The sequence below is a fragment of the Athene noctua genome, chromosome 11 (genome assembly GCF_965140245.1).
Source record: "Athene noctua chromosome 11, bAthNoc1.hap1.1, whole genome shotgun sequence".
Classification (NCBI taxonomy): Eukaryota; Metazoa; Chordata; class Aves; order Strigiformes; family Strigidae; genus Athene; species Athene noctua.
Window position 1 is genome coordinate 11,331,208 of NC_134047.1, and position 16,095 is coordinate 11,347,302.

General features: G+C 43.1%; 1 protein-coding gene and 1 long non-coding RNA gene across 3 annotated transcripts in view; one reads left to right on the forward strand and one right to left on the reverse strand.

Annotated features, from left to right (window-relative positions):
- Positions 1-3,708: 3,708 nt before the first annotated feature.
- LOC141964693 (uncharacterized) lies at positions 3,709-6,118 on the reverse strand. Its single transcript, XR_012634373.1, has 3 exons — positions 5,670-6,118; positions 5,008-5,040; positions 3,709-3,911 (listed from the first exon to the last, which is right to left on the reverse strand). It is a non-coding gene; the product is annotated as an uncharacterized LOC141964693 (long non-coding RNA).
- Positions 6,119-14,201: 8,083 nt separating this feature from the next.
- Positions 14,202-16,095, forward strand: part of ABCB7 (ATP binding cassette subfamily B member 7) — a 45,431-nt gene continuing 43,537 nt past the window's right edge. For both annotated transcript variants that reach the window (XM_074915066.1, XM_074915067.1), the window contains exon 1: positions 14,202-14,381. In XM_074915066.1, coding sequence (XP_074771167.1) covers positions 14,208-14,381 — 174 coding nt within the window. In that variant the 5' untranslated portion in view covers positions 14,202-14,207. The remainder of the gene's footprint in view (positions 14,382-16,095) is intronic.

Sequence of the window (16,095 nt, forward strand, 5' to 3'; positions counted from 1 at the left end):
GGGCAGAATGAAAGAATGATTTGCAATAAAATAAGAGTTTTTATAAAAAGCTGTAAAAATTGGTTCACATTATTCCCATAGGTATATTAATTCAGGCCTTTTGAAGCATCAGTTTTTATCACAGAATCCTCAAAGCCAGGGTTAATATCATTCCTTATAAACCCATTCTCATCCTGAATATGTTTGATTATGACTGCATTTAATCCTGATCAAGGAACAGTAACAAGCTACATGCTTATTTGTAGTCTGGTAAGAAGCAGCACTGGCAGCTTACATGCTTATATGAAACCAGCTTCACTGTTCAAAGAATGTATCCAAATGGAGGGAGCATTGCTAATAGGTAATAGGTATATTGTTAATAGATTTGTGAACACATTCTGTTGATGTACCAGAAGAAATATTAAGCAATCCCATTGTATAGATAGAAGATGATTTCAACTCACTCCATCCAAGGAAAAAGCATTTCTAAACATAGGTTGTTAAAGAAATTTTACATAGGGTTAGGGCACACTAAACCCTTCAAGGAGAATGTTAAAATGAATTACAAATCCCAGGAAATAATTAGAAGAGAAAGGTCTGAATAAAAAGTTAGGGACAGCTTGTCCTAACATATATATATATATATATATATATACACTTACATGTCCTAATTCCGGATGCCCTTTGATGAATGCTAAATCCCAGACAAGAGTTTGACTTCTGGATCTCAGCCACAAAACTACACCACCATCTGTCAGACGAATAGCTGGAAGAAAGGGAGAAGAATCTCAGAGCTGGCCTAAAGCATAGCTAGGTGCCCATAACTACGTGTGCCCTTAATGTAATGCTTCATGCCTGCCTCTAAATATAGTAACTGTGTTGTTAATATATAGATTTCCATATATAGTTTCTTCCTTCATTTTTACCTTCTCTATCTTCCATTAGGAATGGTTTCAAGTTATTTGGTAAACACTAAGACAGCTCCCTGGTACAGGCATGATATAATGGTCCTCATGCCTGTCTTATTGCTCTAATTTACAGTGCTTGGTGTGACTTCCAATTTTTACAAGCAGAAAAAAAATCAATGGGCATATCTCTAGTAAGCTTCACAACCCCATTTTGGAGCTGGTAATAGGTGTTGATGTGGACAAGATGTCTTCCCGTGGTTAAATTAGGTGGAAGCTCATTAGCATTCAGCAAGGCAGTGGAGAAGGTGCCTGCACGCTGAGGGATCACAGCAAGTTTGGAACAACTGACAATTACTGAAGACTGTAATTATTTACAACTAGACTGGTTTAGTACGTGTATATAAGGAATTACTGCACTAATAATGGCTAGACTTTGTCGATAAGGAATTACTGCACTAATAATAAGTAGACTGTTGAAACTATGCACTTAGACTTTCAGTACTGTAATAAATTACTTTCAGAGATGAAGGGCAATACTGAAGAAAATGTTTAGAGCTTTTTTGTTGTTGTATCTGCCTGTACCGCAAATGGATTTGTCTTCCCATCTTAACTGTCCCCATCTCTGTGTTATCCTGCTTCCCTTCCCTTTAACATATTTTCTTGTCCGCAGGGGACTAGAAGTATTAACCTTAAATACAAAGCAGACAGCTGAAGTCTGATATATTGATGTTTATTATTGGGCATGTCGAGTCAGCTAATTAACAGTTCAAATTGTAGATGTTTCAGTACTTGGTTAAAAGAAAGCATTAATAGCAAATAAGCATTCAGAGAATACTGGGCTCTGTGAAGCAGCTCATCTGGGAGCTGCACTGGCTATCACAACTGAGGGCTGCTCTTCCTGCAACTGCAGGCCAAGACACTGGTTCTGGCAGGGCATCGCACCGCCTGTTGCCACCATGTTATGAAGAACATGACCCCCACAGAGAGGAGGAAAAGGACATGAAATTTCGAACGTCCATTAGTCAGTTCACCCTGGAGAGAAAAGCAACATAGAACAAGTGGTAGGAAAAAACAAGAGCTGGAAATTCCTTGCTTCTAGAGAGAAGAAAGATAGCCTCCAAACCTCCTATCTAGACTTCTCAAACTTGTATACACAAAAGTCACACCCTACTATAAGAAGCCAGAAGGGACAAAGAAATGCTCTGATTCATTTCCCCTCCTGTAACCAAAGCAGGAGGCGTGGGGCTTTGCTACTGGCTCCTCAAAGGTAACAGAGCCAGCCCGATCACAGCTTCCCACTCAGGCACAAGAAACATGCCCCGTGCCCACAGGGAAAGAAGCAGGCACAAGCTCTTGAAGACCTGTTGACGTTCTCCTGGGTTTCCTGTGCACATACGAAAATTCTGCCCCTTTTGCCCTGGAAGGCACGCCAAGAAAACCCGGCCTCCATAGCTACAGCAATCAGGTAGCTTTAGAACTGAGCAGAGATGGTTTGGAAAAGTTTAAAAGCCAAGTGGGATCTTACAAGCAGAAGAAACACTTCTTCCCTTCTACAGGGGAAGAGTCAAGTGCCAGAGGTCCTCATAAGCACACATCTACAGAGAGGCTGTGGGGAGCTCGAAGTTAAAAATTACTTCTCAGCCTTTGCTCATGCCATCTGTGCAGCCACAGGAGCTCGTCTGTGTGCCTTTCTTAGCATAAGAAACTATTCCTGCTACTGTCCCATCAGCATCCCCGGAGGCATCTTAGGTAACTGATTAGCCATTAAAACAACAGAAATTCAATAAATTAATGCAGAGCAAAGTTAAGTTACTTAAACACAGTCTATACAGAGTTAGCAGCAGAGGGGATGTAAAAAACTAGAGACAGAAGGCCAGACTCTTACAGGAGCTGTCAGTGGCATTGCTGGCGTATGAATGATAATCAGGAATTGAATAAGAAGCGTACCTTGTTACCGTCAACTTTTAAATTGAGAAAGGAGTCATGTGGGGATTAGAAAATGAACAAGGCTTTTTGATATTTTCCAGTAAATATGTACAGATCAGTGCCAGTATGTTACGTGTTGATGCCAGAGGTGAGAAGGGAGCAGATATGTTTCAAGAAATTAAGATTTTGGAAACCATCAGTTACATTAAGCAGAATGATAGCAACCTCAGGATCTGCAGGTCAGGAAGCAACATAAAAGAAAACCACCTACCCATGATTAATGGTTTCCTGTAATATGACAAATATGTAGGAGGTATTCTTCCAATCAGTTTAAAAGCATCAAATGTTGACAGCTAAAAATTTCTGTTTAGAAGACAATTATTTCCATAATCAGTAGAAGTTTAGGGGTTCTTTTTAAGCACAAAGATATGGCCAGACAACAGCAGCTGTGTTTAGAGATGGGAAGATTAACCACATTTATATCTAAGAGTATAACTTAACTCATATGATATTTATCTCTCTATAACACCTCTGATTTCAGTGGTATGAGTCATGATGTATCCTAATGTGTACTGAAAAAGTACCAGAACATATTTCCAAAGAGCAATCCTGGGCTCTCTTTCGGTGAGGTGTGTCTTGTTTTGAATGACATTAGAATTCTCCAAAGAAAGAAACTTCTGGTAATTTTCCAAAGATTGTGAGATACATACATGCAAACACAAGACCAGGTAAAGGATATATCTTCTTTGCCAGAAGCTAACCCTACAATTTGAAATTCCAGAAGTCTATTTGCCTCTTGCTTTGTGCATTTCAGACGTATAATGGGAGTTGTACTAAAAAAAGGGCACAAGGAAATACCTTACACAAGAAATGCAGACCCATCTCTCAGTGGAGACTGAAAGCAAAAAAGTACCAAGAGTGACTAAACCCCACCAGACTCATAGGATATGAAAAAGTAACCAGGTCTCACAACTTACTGTCCAATACTTAATGAAATACTTGAAGACTGTTGCAGCAATATACATGCAATACAACAAAGCATAGGCTAAGAACAGTAGAAAGAATTTGTAGTTAGAAAATCCAATGCAGTTATTCACCCTAGAGAACAAAAGCAAAGTTGAAGTCAGGGCATGTACAGCACACAGTTGTAACACAATGAATTGTACAGTTTGGGGGGTTTTATTAAGCCTCTTGATTCTACAACGTGATTTCCTCAATACATAGCTCCCCTTAGTGGTCAAAAGGAAATGGAACTGAAGACTCTGCTTTTCACTTGACCACTTCTTGCTAGGCCAAGTAAAAGGACAGTTCACAGTTTTGGAATCTGCTTTAAAGTTGGTGCCGCGGGTGAACTTGTCACAGAGGCAGGCTCTAATTACTCGTGTCTGTTTCTTGTCTGCAAAGGTAACGAGATCTGGGATGTCTGTGTTACTTGATTCATTTGCAAAACTCAGCAGCCAGATTCACCACTGCTTGTTTGTTGACATACAAAACCAATAACCCCAAATTTGATTGTAATTCCCCATGCACAGGACAACAGGACAACTCTAAAAAGGAACAAGGGAGTGCAGACAAAAATAGTGGGTATTTGCCTCAAAACTCCCGTTTGAAATATCCTCTACGATTTAGGACTACCAGGGAGGTTCAGGTGGGGAAATGTTTGTGTTGCCTCTGATTTCTGAAACCTTCTTTTTCAAAAAAAAAAGAAGGAGTTTAAGAAATTTAGTGGCACCGATTCTCAAAAAGTATAAAGCTTAACTCATCCATGCATCAGTCTATACAAACTGTCCCTGACTGTGCACAAGTGACAGGCATCATTTCAGAAACAATCTGTGTGCAAATATTTTTATTGAAAGCAACCACCAACTGCAGGCTGAAATGATTATATACCCAGAATTAAAGGCTAAGTTGAAGTCCCTTTAAAATCTGAATAATGGTCAGAGAGTGAATTAGCAGTTGGGTTTTAAATTGTATTGATAAAACAGCTCTTTTACACATAGAACATGGAACAAACACAAGTGATCTGGCTTTCAAAACACCAAATATTTCAGGCAATTTCAAAGTGTAATTACTTTATAAATTTCCCAGCATAATGGTCTAAAATGAGAGAGGCATACAGACACTGTTCTGTGGCAGAAATGTATTTAATCAACCTCTCTCTTCAGAAAAGTACAAACCGGTATCTAGAACATACCACGGACAGTGATGATCCATTTTTAGCACGCATCTGCAAAGGGACAAAAAAGAAAAATCAAAGATTTATATTTGGTACTTAATTGCCAACTGCAGATCAATAGCAAAAGCCTCTGTTTTTTGTGAGATTTCTACACAACAGGATCTCAAGATGATAATATCTCTTTGAATTTTTTAAGGTAGGTATCATTTAAAGATGGAACATTTATTATTTTTCAACAGCAACCAGTGTTCTTGGTATTCTGTCAGATAAAAAGACATGAAAATAAATTCTGCCCTAGAGGGATTAAAACTTTTGTAAAACACCACGAGTAAAGGCCTGGAATATTTAAAAAAAAAAATAAAATAAAATTAAAAATGTCAAAATCATACTTCAGTTTAACCTGCCTAGGTTAAACAGTTAATTTTCACTAGATGGCACATGCTTTCTAGCGACTTAATGCTGATACCCTTGTAGGTGTGGGAACTGCAAACCCTTCAGGGCCACAAATAGCAGCAATGCCCATGGTACTGCTGTCACACACCAACATCCACTGCTGACTGCAGCTGGACCCAAGGTACTCGGGCACCTTTCCGTGTAAAAAGACACGTGAAGGACCAGCCCGTTCACATAACTCAGCGGTGATGATACTCACTTCAGTGAAAAACAATCCAGTAACTTACATAGCACAAACGGAACAATGGTGACAACGATCAGGTTTTATTAGCTGGCACCTATCACAGAATCGAATACCTGAAATTAGAGGCACATTAATAGCAAAGAATAGGAAAGTGTTCTTTTCACATGTTAGTTAACATTCTGCTCGCTTCCTAACTACCCATGTTCTTTCCTCTGCCACTTCAAAAGATGAGTGCACTGGCAGCTGAGTTTTGCTGCCAGGACATAATCAGATAAGCAATGCTCAGAATTCTCCTGGAGACCTGCAGATGTGGGGAGCGATCCTCACCGCAAAGCATAGAACCAGCTTAAAAGCGATACACCAAATTGTACATTTCCCTCTGGCTTCCACATTTACTCAGACTTTACATACATTCCATTTTGATAATTGCCTCTATAGCAGCTTTTTACTTCAGAATTCTCTGGCTTCTCTGGCAGAAACAGGTCAAAGCCTCCACGTTAATAATCATCAGTCTTATTATTCTCAACATGAAAAATCCTATCAACTCCTGGAACACCTGAAAAGGCAGCTTTAAGTTAACACTCTCAGATTTAAACCATGCTCTGTGGGGAGTTAAACGATTCTCAGAATGGTAAATGACTCGGTTTTTATGGACAAGTCTAGGTCACTTTCCATCTCGTTAGGAAATCTGATCAGTTGTCCAGATCAACCAGATTGAAGGATTTTTGAGTTCTCTTTAGCATTCCTGCTTTCATTCTGCAATGAATGAAAAGTGCTTGGACTCTTACCTTTTTGCCTGGCTGCACTGGGAGAGTAAAAATAGACTTCCAATATGTCCACACAAAGAGAACATGAAATATTATAAGATAGGGCACTAAAAAAAAAAAAAAACAAAAAACCCCAAACAAAGAAACAAACCCAGAAAAAGAACAGAAGCAGAAAAATGACTTTTTAAGTAAAATTTTCATTCATGATTATTCCAATCTCTCACAACAATGACAAAATATATAGGAGAAATGAAAGATGGGGTCTCGCAGCACCGCCTTCTTTCTCCTGGGTCCTGATATGCAATTCCAAACAGACTGAGTTCTGCGGTAAATAATGCCGAGGCTGCAAACAGGGATTCATTCTCACCAAGGCTGAAGCAATTCCTGAAGAAACAAAGCTGGAATCAACTGCCACATACAGAATTTCTCCTTTCCTGTCTGTCATACCTGGCAAGCCTTAGCAGACCTTTTGTCAAGAAAGCATCGAACTCTACCCAAAACAGTTGTTCCTTATGAACCCCACCGGTTCCTGGCATGTTGCATCCCCCTTCCAGTGTGCTGCCTAAGAAGGACTGGAGAAACAGTGCTGCTATTTAGTCCGTGCCTTCTCTTTGCCCTGACGGGTGATGTTTCAGACACACTCGGCAGAAACTCAAGGCTGTTGGTGACCTCTTCGGGTGAGACACATTTCCAATCTGTCTGACCGAGCTGTAGAAGGACGGAAGGTGAGGAGGGTCCCAGATTAGTTTTTCAGGCTTCTCCACTCCTTGATACGCTCCTTGCTCCAACAGTCAACCCCCCCACCCAAGAAACCCCAACCCTCCTTTGCAACTCATTCACAAGGCTAAAAAACTCCTTATCAAGTCAGAAAGTTCCAGCCAGTTAATAGCTTCTGAGGCTCGCGTGGCCCAATACAACATTAAAACTGTGCTGCTAATAGGCTCTGATCCCCCAAATTAGCCTGTATCTACTTCTCTGTTTCCCCCACCTTCCTCCCAACAGTTCAAATTGTAAATCTTTGTCTAGACTGTGCATTTGTCCTACCGTGTTTCCGTGGCCAAACGCCTCATTATTGGTGGCTTCTGAACAGGAGGAAATAAAAGCTTACCTTTGTGCCTTGGCCAAGACGAATGCTCTGTGGACAGAAGGCTCTGTGTTCTCTCGTTTCCTTGGCAGGACGAACAGTCTTGGCCACTTGAGGGGAGGCTACTGGATTAGCAGGGGAGAAAAAAAAAGGGGGGGGTGGGGGGGGTGGGGACCAACCAGCAACAACAAAAAAGGCTCAAGAATGGTCTGGTGTGTTTGCAGTAAGCCAGAGCACAGGTTAGAACAAAACCTGGAGAAGGCAAAAGGATCGGGATATGTCAAGGTAGAAAGCCGAGCTGAAGGAAGGAGGGACCGATATGCTGAACAACAGCTTCTGAGACAGCACGGCCAACTGCAGCAGCGGAGCTGTTGGGCCGTTTGGCTCCCGCCAGCCCCCGAGCTGAACCTCCCGATGCCAACAGCCATCAGGGTCCCCGAGCCCCTTCCGCACTCCTGTGTCCTCCAGCCCGCTGAGGGGACACAGTCGGAGGGACGAGTGTGAAATCGAGCGGGTGGATGGTGTTCCCTCCCTTGGGTGAAGGCTCCTGCTTTTCTGCACAGAATTTCGGCGTGTGTGCAGTGAGCCCCACGCAGCCAGTGCACACCTACTTGACGGCTCAGGCATCGATCCTTGGCCCAGCACATGCCTGCAAAAAATCAGCGCTGCTGCGGGCTCATTAGAGATTTGGTCGCTCACGGCAGCAACTCCAGTGACCCAGATGGGGTTGGACGCCTCTGCTGTGCGCGCTAGACTAGCGAAGGGCAGAGATGCAGTAGATGTTCCTGGATAGCCCACAGACCAAACCCAGCTGCTGCTTTGGCCAGGCTGGCTGGATCTAAAACCCCTGGATGAAAACTGCAGAGTCAAAAGAGCTGGTGAGCACTCTTTGTGAACAGGGGGAGGTGTTACTTGTAGTGTCCTCATAAATTATTTCATTTCTTTAGGAAATGCTGAGCTCCTTGGGCCTGGAGGCACCTTATGCCTTACGCTCTTGCTTCAAGTACAGAGGATGCTCCAGTAGCGCACAGCGGGTACAGAGGGCAGAGCTGATGCAAATGGCTGGGTTTAATGCAGACAGGGCAGCAACGTGCCACGGCCACATAGGCTGTGCCATCCCAATTGCTGCTTGCCCAATCTTCAAAAATAAATCCAACTTAGAGAAATACGTAACGGTAAATTCATCTTGCCAGCAAAAGTGTTCTCTAAAGTGAATGTTCATTAAAATGCTCGCTTCCTTCCAACCTAAACATCCTCAAACTATTTTCCTGAAGCCCTGAAAGCTTGGCAAGTTCTGTGAGTTAGTTGCAATTCACCTCTGCATCGGCCTACAGAGTCACTGAAGTTTAGCTCTGACCTCTTTTAAGCTCCATCTAATTATGCAACTGAACTGCAACAAGAACAAGTTTTGCTGAATGTGCAACAGTCTCGTCACCATATTTTGATGTGGGGAGACAGAAGGAAATGTTGTTTAAAGGTCAAGCATTTCTACGGGGCTTGACTGATGTGGAAAAGACAGAGCCCTCTCCAGAATCTCTGAAGTCAAATCCTTTATTTCTGTGGGTCTTGGATGTGCCCACATCTACCTGAACAGGAAGGTATCAGTCTTGGAGTTTACCCATTTTTCTTCAGGACTGTAGTTCATTAACTACAAGAAATGCAGATTCATTAATGTGCATTAACCAATGACTTTCCTATATTACCACTGCTGTCTCCAATCAAAGAGTCATTTCTGGAAAGCAAGGGCGGAAGGAACAACATGCTTTGGCAGCTTTAAGATGATACGCCCAAAGCTTTATACCCTCTGTCTTATATTTTTACGGTAAAGTGTCATGAGCTATTACCATATTTTTCATTATTATTTGTAGCACTAAATACTGCAGCACACAGTGCCAGATGGCTAATACTCGGAATAAAAATAATGCAAGGCCAATCTTAGAAGGACTCATTGAGAATGTAATACCAATACAACACTTGTCAAAAATGTAAAGTGTTCGAGCAGGCTGAGATGGCATAACCAAAATGTATGACAGATCATACAAGAAAAATAACAGAAAAACCCCACAACTTCCCCCCCACCCCCAAATTAAAAAAAAAAATATCACCAATTATAAATTAAAACCTCTTGAAGTAGAGCTTTTGTGACACACAGCAGGCCCAGCAGGGTGACATTTGACATTCAGCTCCTTGCTCAGTGGACCCTGCAGCTGATAGGGGCTCATGAGCTGCAGGGAAAACACCACATACACTGTCTGCATGAAGTTACTCCCAGCTGAGTTTGATGCCATGTGCCTGCACCATGGCTGGCTGAGGAAGTGTCTTCTCGGATCCCAGTGCTGTGCCAGCCCTGCCTAACAATGGTCAGAGGGAAAACTGCTGTCTTTGCTTGGATACAGGGGACTTTGTCCTTGGTGGTCTTCAGACCTTGTAATGGGTGTAATTTTTCAAAAGATATATGCTTAGCACAGTGTTAAAATCCACTGCAAAGTGTTTGAAGCAATAAAAATGGAAACACTGCAACGAATTAGTCACTGGTAATTAGGGTGGCTTGTGGCTGTAGTGTGAGAGGCTAAACAGGCTTTTTTAGTGGCTGGCATTCTGGTTAGGATTTGAGATAGTTTTGTAGCCTTGTGTTATCTGTAATGGAACTAACTGACATGACAAATTTTAAATAATTTGTAAAACAGCTAACAGCTGTACAACATGTAACCTGTTTGCTGTAATAAAATATAGGTCAAGACTTGCTTAGTGTTAAGGTGAATAAAAACATGGTTTTTTTAAGAAAATCAAAATGCCATTTTTGTAATGTAATGAAACATTTTAAAATACAGCTCATTTATGCTCCCTATTTAATTGACTACAAAACATAATTCACACTACTCTTCAAATGTACGTGTACCTGCTCTGTTCTTAAATGTAAGATCTGACGATTTATAGTTCATATGTTTCTAGAAAAAAGTACAAGTGTCCCTATCTGCAAATCAGTACTGTGCCTTTCGGCACATATTACACCTGTCAAAACCAAATTTATATCTCTGGGTGAGAGATTCTACACCCCCCACCTTGTCCTGTTTTCCCATTTTAAATTTTCTTCACATTAATTTCTTCCCGTTAATTTTCCCACTTTCTTCATATACTTTGGTGAAACAACATTCACCTCCTTGTGGTCATACACTTCCAGTACTATTGATTCTAAATGGTGATTAAGCATTGTCACTTTTCTTTATCCTCTAACCTAACTCTTGAATTCATTTTGATTTCCACAGCTCTGGCAGCAGTTTCATTTAGTCTGATGCCTGCCATAACTGGAATTGTCAACATTACCATACGAAATACAGGTTTCAGTCTCCCCTTGGCATACTGATTATCTGGCATTCAGTGTTGATTCTTCCCATTTTATAAAAATGTTTCATTGTTGTAAAGCTTAGTACTATAAATAGTCTTTATGAAATGGAACTCTGCTTTCTTAAGAAACAAGTACTTGTCACTATAAGTGAAATTCATTACAATGTTATAATCATATTGAACATCCTTAATGAGTAAGAACTTAAAAACTTTAATAAACTCTAAATAAGGTGTTATTTCGCCTCCATGTGCTGGGGCTTATAATTCCTCTGCAGAGCTGCCTCTGTAAACTTTTCTTGATGACAGCTCTGGAGCATGCATTGATTTCTGTCTGTCTCCAAGGAGATCCTCCACTTCTACACTAAATCTGCAGAGAAACAGATTTTTTGTTTTTTGGCAAAAAAATTTGAACTGTATAAGTTTATAAAACTCATCTGTTAGCTTTCTCTGTCTACAGCATAAGCTTTGTTCTTCAGGTGAGGTCACTGGGAGAGAAGGGGTTGCCATGTTTCTGACCACAATAGGTATATATGGCCTCTTTTTTTTCTTTCCGTGTCTCTCTTGGGGTTTGTGCAGTGCCTTGTGCAGGTACCAGTCATCCAGTATCCTGTAAATAAACTGATATCAGAAGGAGAAAGAGAAGATTGTAACTGGAAAAAAGGCTGAAATAGTAGGGGGAGGAAATGAAACCAGCAGCATGGGAGAGTTACTGAAGAAAGAACAGCAAGTAAAGGCAAAATTTGCAGGGAAAATTTTAATGTCAAACATATTAAGCACTTTATTAGCCTTAAAAGTGTGGCCAAAATAAAATGCTGTGCATTAGCACAGAAAGTCAAAATTCTAAGGCTGATTTTTTTTCTTAGTGCATGATAATGGAATATTAAAATTATGAATCATAAAATTATCCCTCAAATACCACATAGCCACTTGATGTTGTTACAGCTGTACACAGATAAGTGATGCCAGATTTTTCAGTGCAGATAATATTCTCATGCCTTAGCCATTTTCAGTCTAAACATCTTAAATGAGGGGATACCAAGTATCCTGTCACAGTTCCATGATGACAATTACTTGCCAGATACTTACCTTCAGCTTTTCTCTATTTCATTTGATCCCCTTATTTCCCGTTCTCTTTCCTTCTTTCATCATTAATAATTTCTCTCCCTTCTTACACGTTCACAGCACAGGGTATAGTCACCCCTTAGTTATCTGTAAACCAAGCTGCTCGCATTTCCCACTTTTAATCCCTTTTTCAAAATTAATCACCTCCTCTCCACCAGTCTGCTGGTGAGTTTTTCAGTGTGAGACGAATGACAGAGCACCATTTCCAACATTCCGTCAGAACACTAAACATTCCTCTTTGTGTTTCATGAGAGGAATAGATTTATTTCTTAGGCAGCTGGGGCTTGCTTCAGAACTTTGAAACTATGTTAGACAACGAATCAGTGCTAGTCTGTACTAAAGAGAGTATGAACGTAACCATCAAATGCATGTTTTCCACCTTCAATTTTCAGGCCTTATTGGAAGCATGTGAGAGATTCTATCGCTGATGCAGTGTACAGGCATATGGAACCTGCTCCTCGCTCCCTATTTAACAAAGACAAGACTGTAGTAATACGGTCTTCTCAGAATGGCATTGTGAGGTTTGGCAATGCATGTTTGTCGAGTGATTTTGTAGATCTCCCTCAGAGAGGCATTGGAGCTCTATCAATGCTGTGATACCACAATTCAGGGTTTCCTTACCCACAGGCAGGATGTGCAGTGTAGCACATGTCCCAAGATCCTGATACGGTAGAAATCCTGGACACGTATCGTTTGGCTGAGAGCCTGTGCTGCAGCTTGGCCCAATTTGATTCATAGAGTGTACGTATGAAGGCTATCTCAGCGATGCATGTGGAAGCATTGCAGAAATGCTTGAAATCACTTGAAAGATACTGCAGTGTTGTCCAGCCTGTCTGTCCAGGCTATCCCAGACAGAGTCACAATTATCACATTTTGCCTGGCCAAAGTTCCACGTTGAAAAGGGCATACCAAAGGAACTGGATACATGGAAGCCGTAAGCCTAGATTTTCTGTTTATTTTCCTGAATGATGCCACTGGGCGGCACTGTTCAGACCAAGCTCTGTCAGATGCAATTATGATGAAGAATTAGATTAGTGCCAGAGAAATGTCGCATGTGGTTTAAAGTGAATCCTGGTCAGAAGCAAAGTTGCGTATCAAAGTGCAAGCTAGAGAAAGCCTACCTCATTAAAAATCAGCTTTAATCCAATTGTCCCTTCCTTTCTGTCTGTCTTTCTGCCCCACAAATGAGCTTACAACTGTCATTGCAAGAGCGTCAGTAGTCAAGCTCTGGTAGCTTTGAAGAAATCTTTATGTGATTAAAAACGCCAGGCAGTTACAGCTTTCTCATGGCTCTGCATGCCAATCAGATGGGAGTGTATAGACCGTTGTAAATGTAATCCATGGCATATCTCTATATTCCTAAATTGCTGTTTAATTAGGAACCATACTACTGCTGCGTTATTCTGGTCGCCGAGGAACTATGGCAGAGCTGTGAGCTGTGTTAGCTGAAGGACTTTTCTGAGGTAGCTCACATCTTAACTGCGGGAAGGGTGCAGAATACAGATTTCAGTCTGGATTACACCTTCCCCTCCGGCCGGTGCTCCCCTCATGGCACTGCGGGCCGAGGCCTGTCTGCACCCCAGCCGAGGAAACCCCCGGGGCAGCTGCTCTGGGGGTTCCCCGAAATCTGCTGAGAGGGACCTGTGCCAGCTTGGGCCCCTCTTCTCGTCTGGCAGCAATACCGGTGTCTGGCTGCGTGTGGAGAAAGTGTGAGAGCGCTAGCCGGCAGTTTGGAAGAAGTGCCCTACAGAACAAGAGAAACTTGATACAGTGCCGCCATGTTAATGGGGCTGCTGACACGAGCGATGCTTGCAGTTGCGTGGTTCAGGCTTGAGGACCCCCGTATTTCAACAGTCCAATTTCTCAAAAAGGATGCCTTTATTTGTACAGTCAGAACAAAAAACCCTCTTGAGGAGGTGACAGCTGAGGAAGGGCTTGGCTGCTCCCCAGCTCGGCAGGGAAGCGTCCGTGCCCCTCGGGGCGCCATGGCAGGGCTGAGGGCAGCCTCCGCGCGCTCCCGCCTCGTCGCGGCCCACACGGCAAGCCAGAGAGCGGGGGGCGGCGGCAGGGCGGGGGGCGGCGGCAGGGCGGGGGGCGGTGGCAGGGCGGGGCGCGGTGGCAGGGCGGGGCGCGGTGGCAGGGCGGGGGGCGGCGGCCCCGCCCTCCCCTCAGGGCGGCTGGGCCGGGAGGGCGCTCCGCCCCGCCGCTCCTCCCAGCGGGTCCGCCGCCGTCCCACAATCCTCTTTTGCCCTGCCTTCGCAAGATGGCGCTGCCGGGGGCTCCGCGGAGCCTGGCGGCAGCCGCCTCCTGCAAGCGGCGGTTGCTCGCCCTTGCCCTGCTGCGGCCTCCGGCGGCAGCGGCCGCCGCCGCCTGCGCGCACGGCTGGTTTGCGGGGAGCGGGCGGCAGCGGACCCACGCGGTCCCGGGGAGCGGGCAGGTGCGTGGGGGCGCCGGCCGCGGCCGAGGACGGGGAGGGGCTGAGGAGGGGCTCAGTGGGGACGGCCTGTTTCCGCCTTGCCTTGCCCGGTTGTCAGCGCTGGGGGCCCGGTGGGGCTGTGGAGGGGGGCCAGTGCCGCCGCCTCGCTCCCGGAGGCCGCCCCGGCGGGGGAGCCCCTCGCACCGCGGCTGGGGGCGGCGTGGCGTGGCGTGGCGCTCCCTTCGTTTGGTCGTGCCTGATAAACTCCTGGGCAAGTCTGGGCCCAGACAAGTTCATGCTGAACCTCCCCGTCCCTTGCTGTCGTGTTTAGGTGACCCTTCTGTGTATTTACGGTGTGTTCGAGCATTTGATCACCTTTTTGTGGACAAGCATTAAGAAGCAATGCCTTTGAACGGATGCTGAACACTTGTGTAGAGAATAACTTAGGCTGACAGCTAATCTTGCTGTTAATGTAGGGAAAGGAAATTGAAATTGGACTTCTTTCTGTCAGCAGTGGAAGGCTGTAATGTGTTCCAGTGAATTATTTTTTTTTTACTATAAGAATTGAGTGTGTGTCTCAAATTGACTAAGTCCAGCTTTCAGGAATTCATGTGCCTTTTTCAGAGTGAGCGAAGGAAGTGTATCTCAAAGATCGAGTGAATGAACTTCCTGTAAACTCTTGGATAGCTGTTACTTCTGTTTGATCATAACCTTTTTTTTTTTTTTTAATTTCTTCCCCCCCCCCCCCCCCCCCCCCCCCCCCAGTACTGCTGTTTCTGACTAGCTTTTAATTATCATCTGCCTTGATCAGTTGCCTCTAACAGAACTCTGTCATGGACTACAGTCCAGTTTGTATTAATTAGTAGTAAGATGAGCAGGGCTGAAGTAGTAAATTTGGAGGGGGGTGGGGTGGTGGTGTTAGTTTTGAAACTTAGCCGAGATAAAAAGCTGAGAGTTGAAGTTAATGCAGACCGAGTATCTTTCCCATGCATTTGGATACGTTAAAATATATCTGGGTACTCAATATTGTCTAGTTTCCTGGAAGCTTATTTCAGATGTTAGTGAATAAACAACGGTGTTGTCATGTATAAAAGTATTATGATCCTGTTTTCCTTTTGAATGTTTTTAATTTCATGTGAGAAATACCAGTCCTTGCTGATAAGTTTTAATTGCTGCATGTTGCTAAATGTTGATTTGCACTAAATTTTCTGAGCTAGAAAGCTAAGGCTATGTCTGTAGTACATATATATATGTATTCATCTCTTTGGCCTTTTGGTTTCTAGGCATTTCTGTGTTAGAAAGTGCTTAGTTATGCGTTTCTTCTTTTACATTCTGGTGATTAATTTTTACTTCACTTATACATCAAGCTCTGGATGAAGATTATAATTTATTAAATGCACGAGCTAGATCTTACATTTTTTTAAATAAAAACTTTGTGCCACACTATGACAAATAGGCAACACATTTTATGTGTGTTGTGCAAATTTATTTGATTATTATCTAGCAGGAGGCTCAAACTTAATGGAGTTTTTGATTATAATGTCCTTCAAAATTTTGGGACTGATTGACATAAATTTTTAAAAATTTAGTTAAATTTGCTGACAGAGGAAAATGCACTGTCCTGTGATTTCGGTTTCCTGTTTTTTTTCTTCTCATTTTTCAACTAGTTCAAGAAGTATTGTGCCTGCACCAACAGAAGTGACTGTCAGAAGTTGGCTAGGCACTTCAGCAGGTT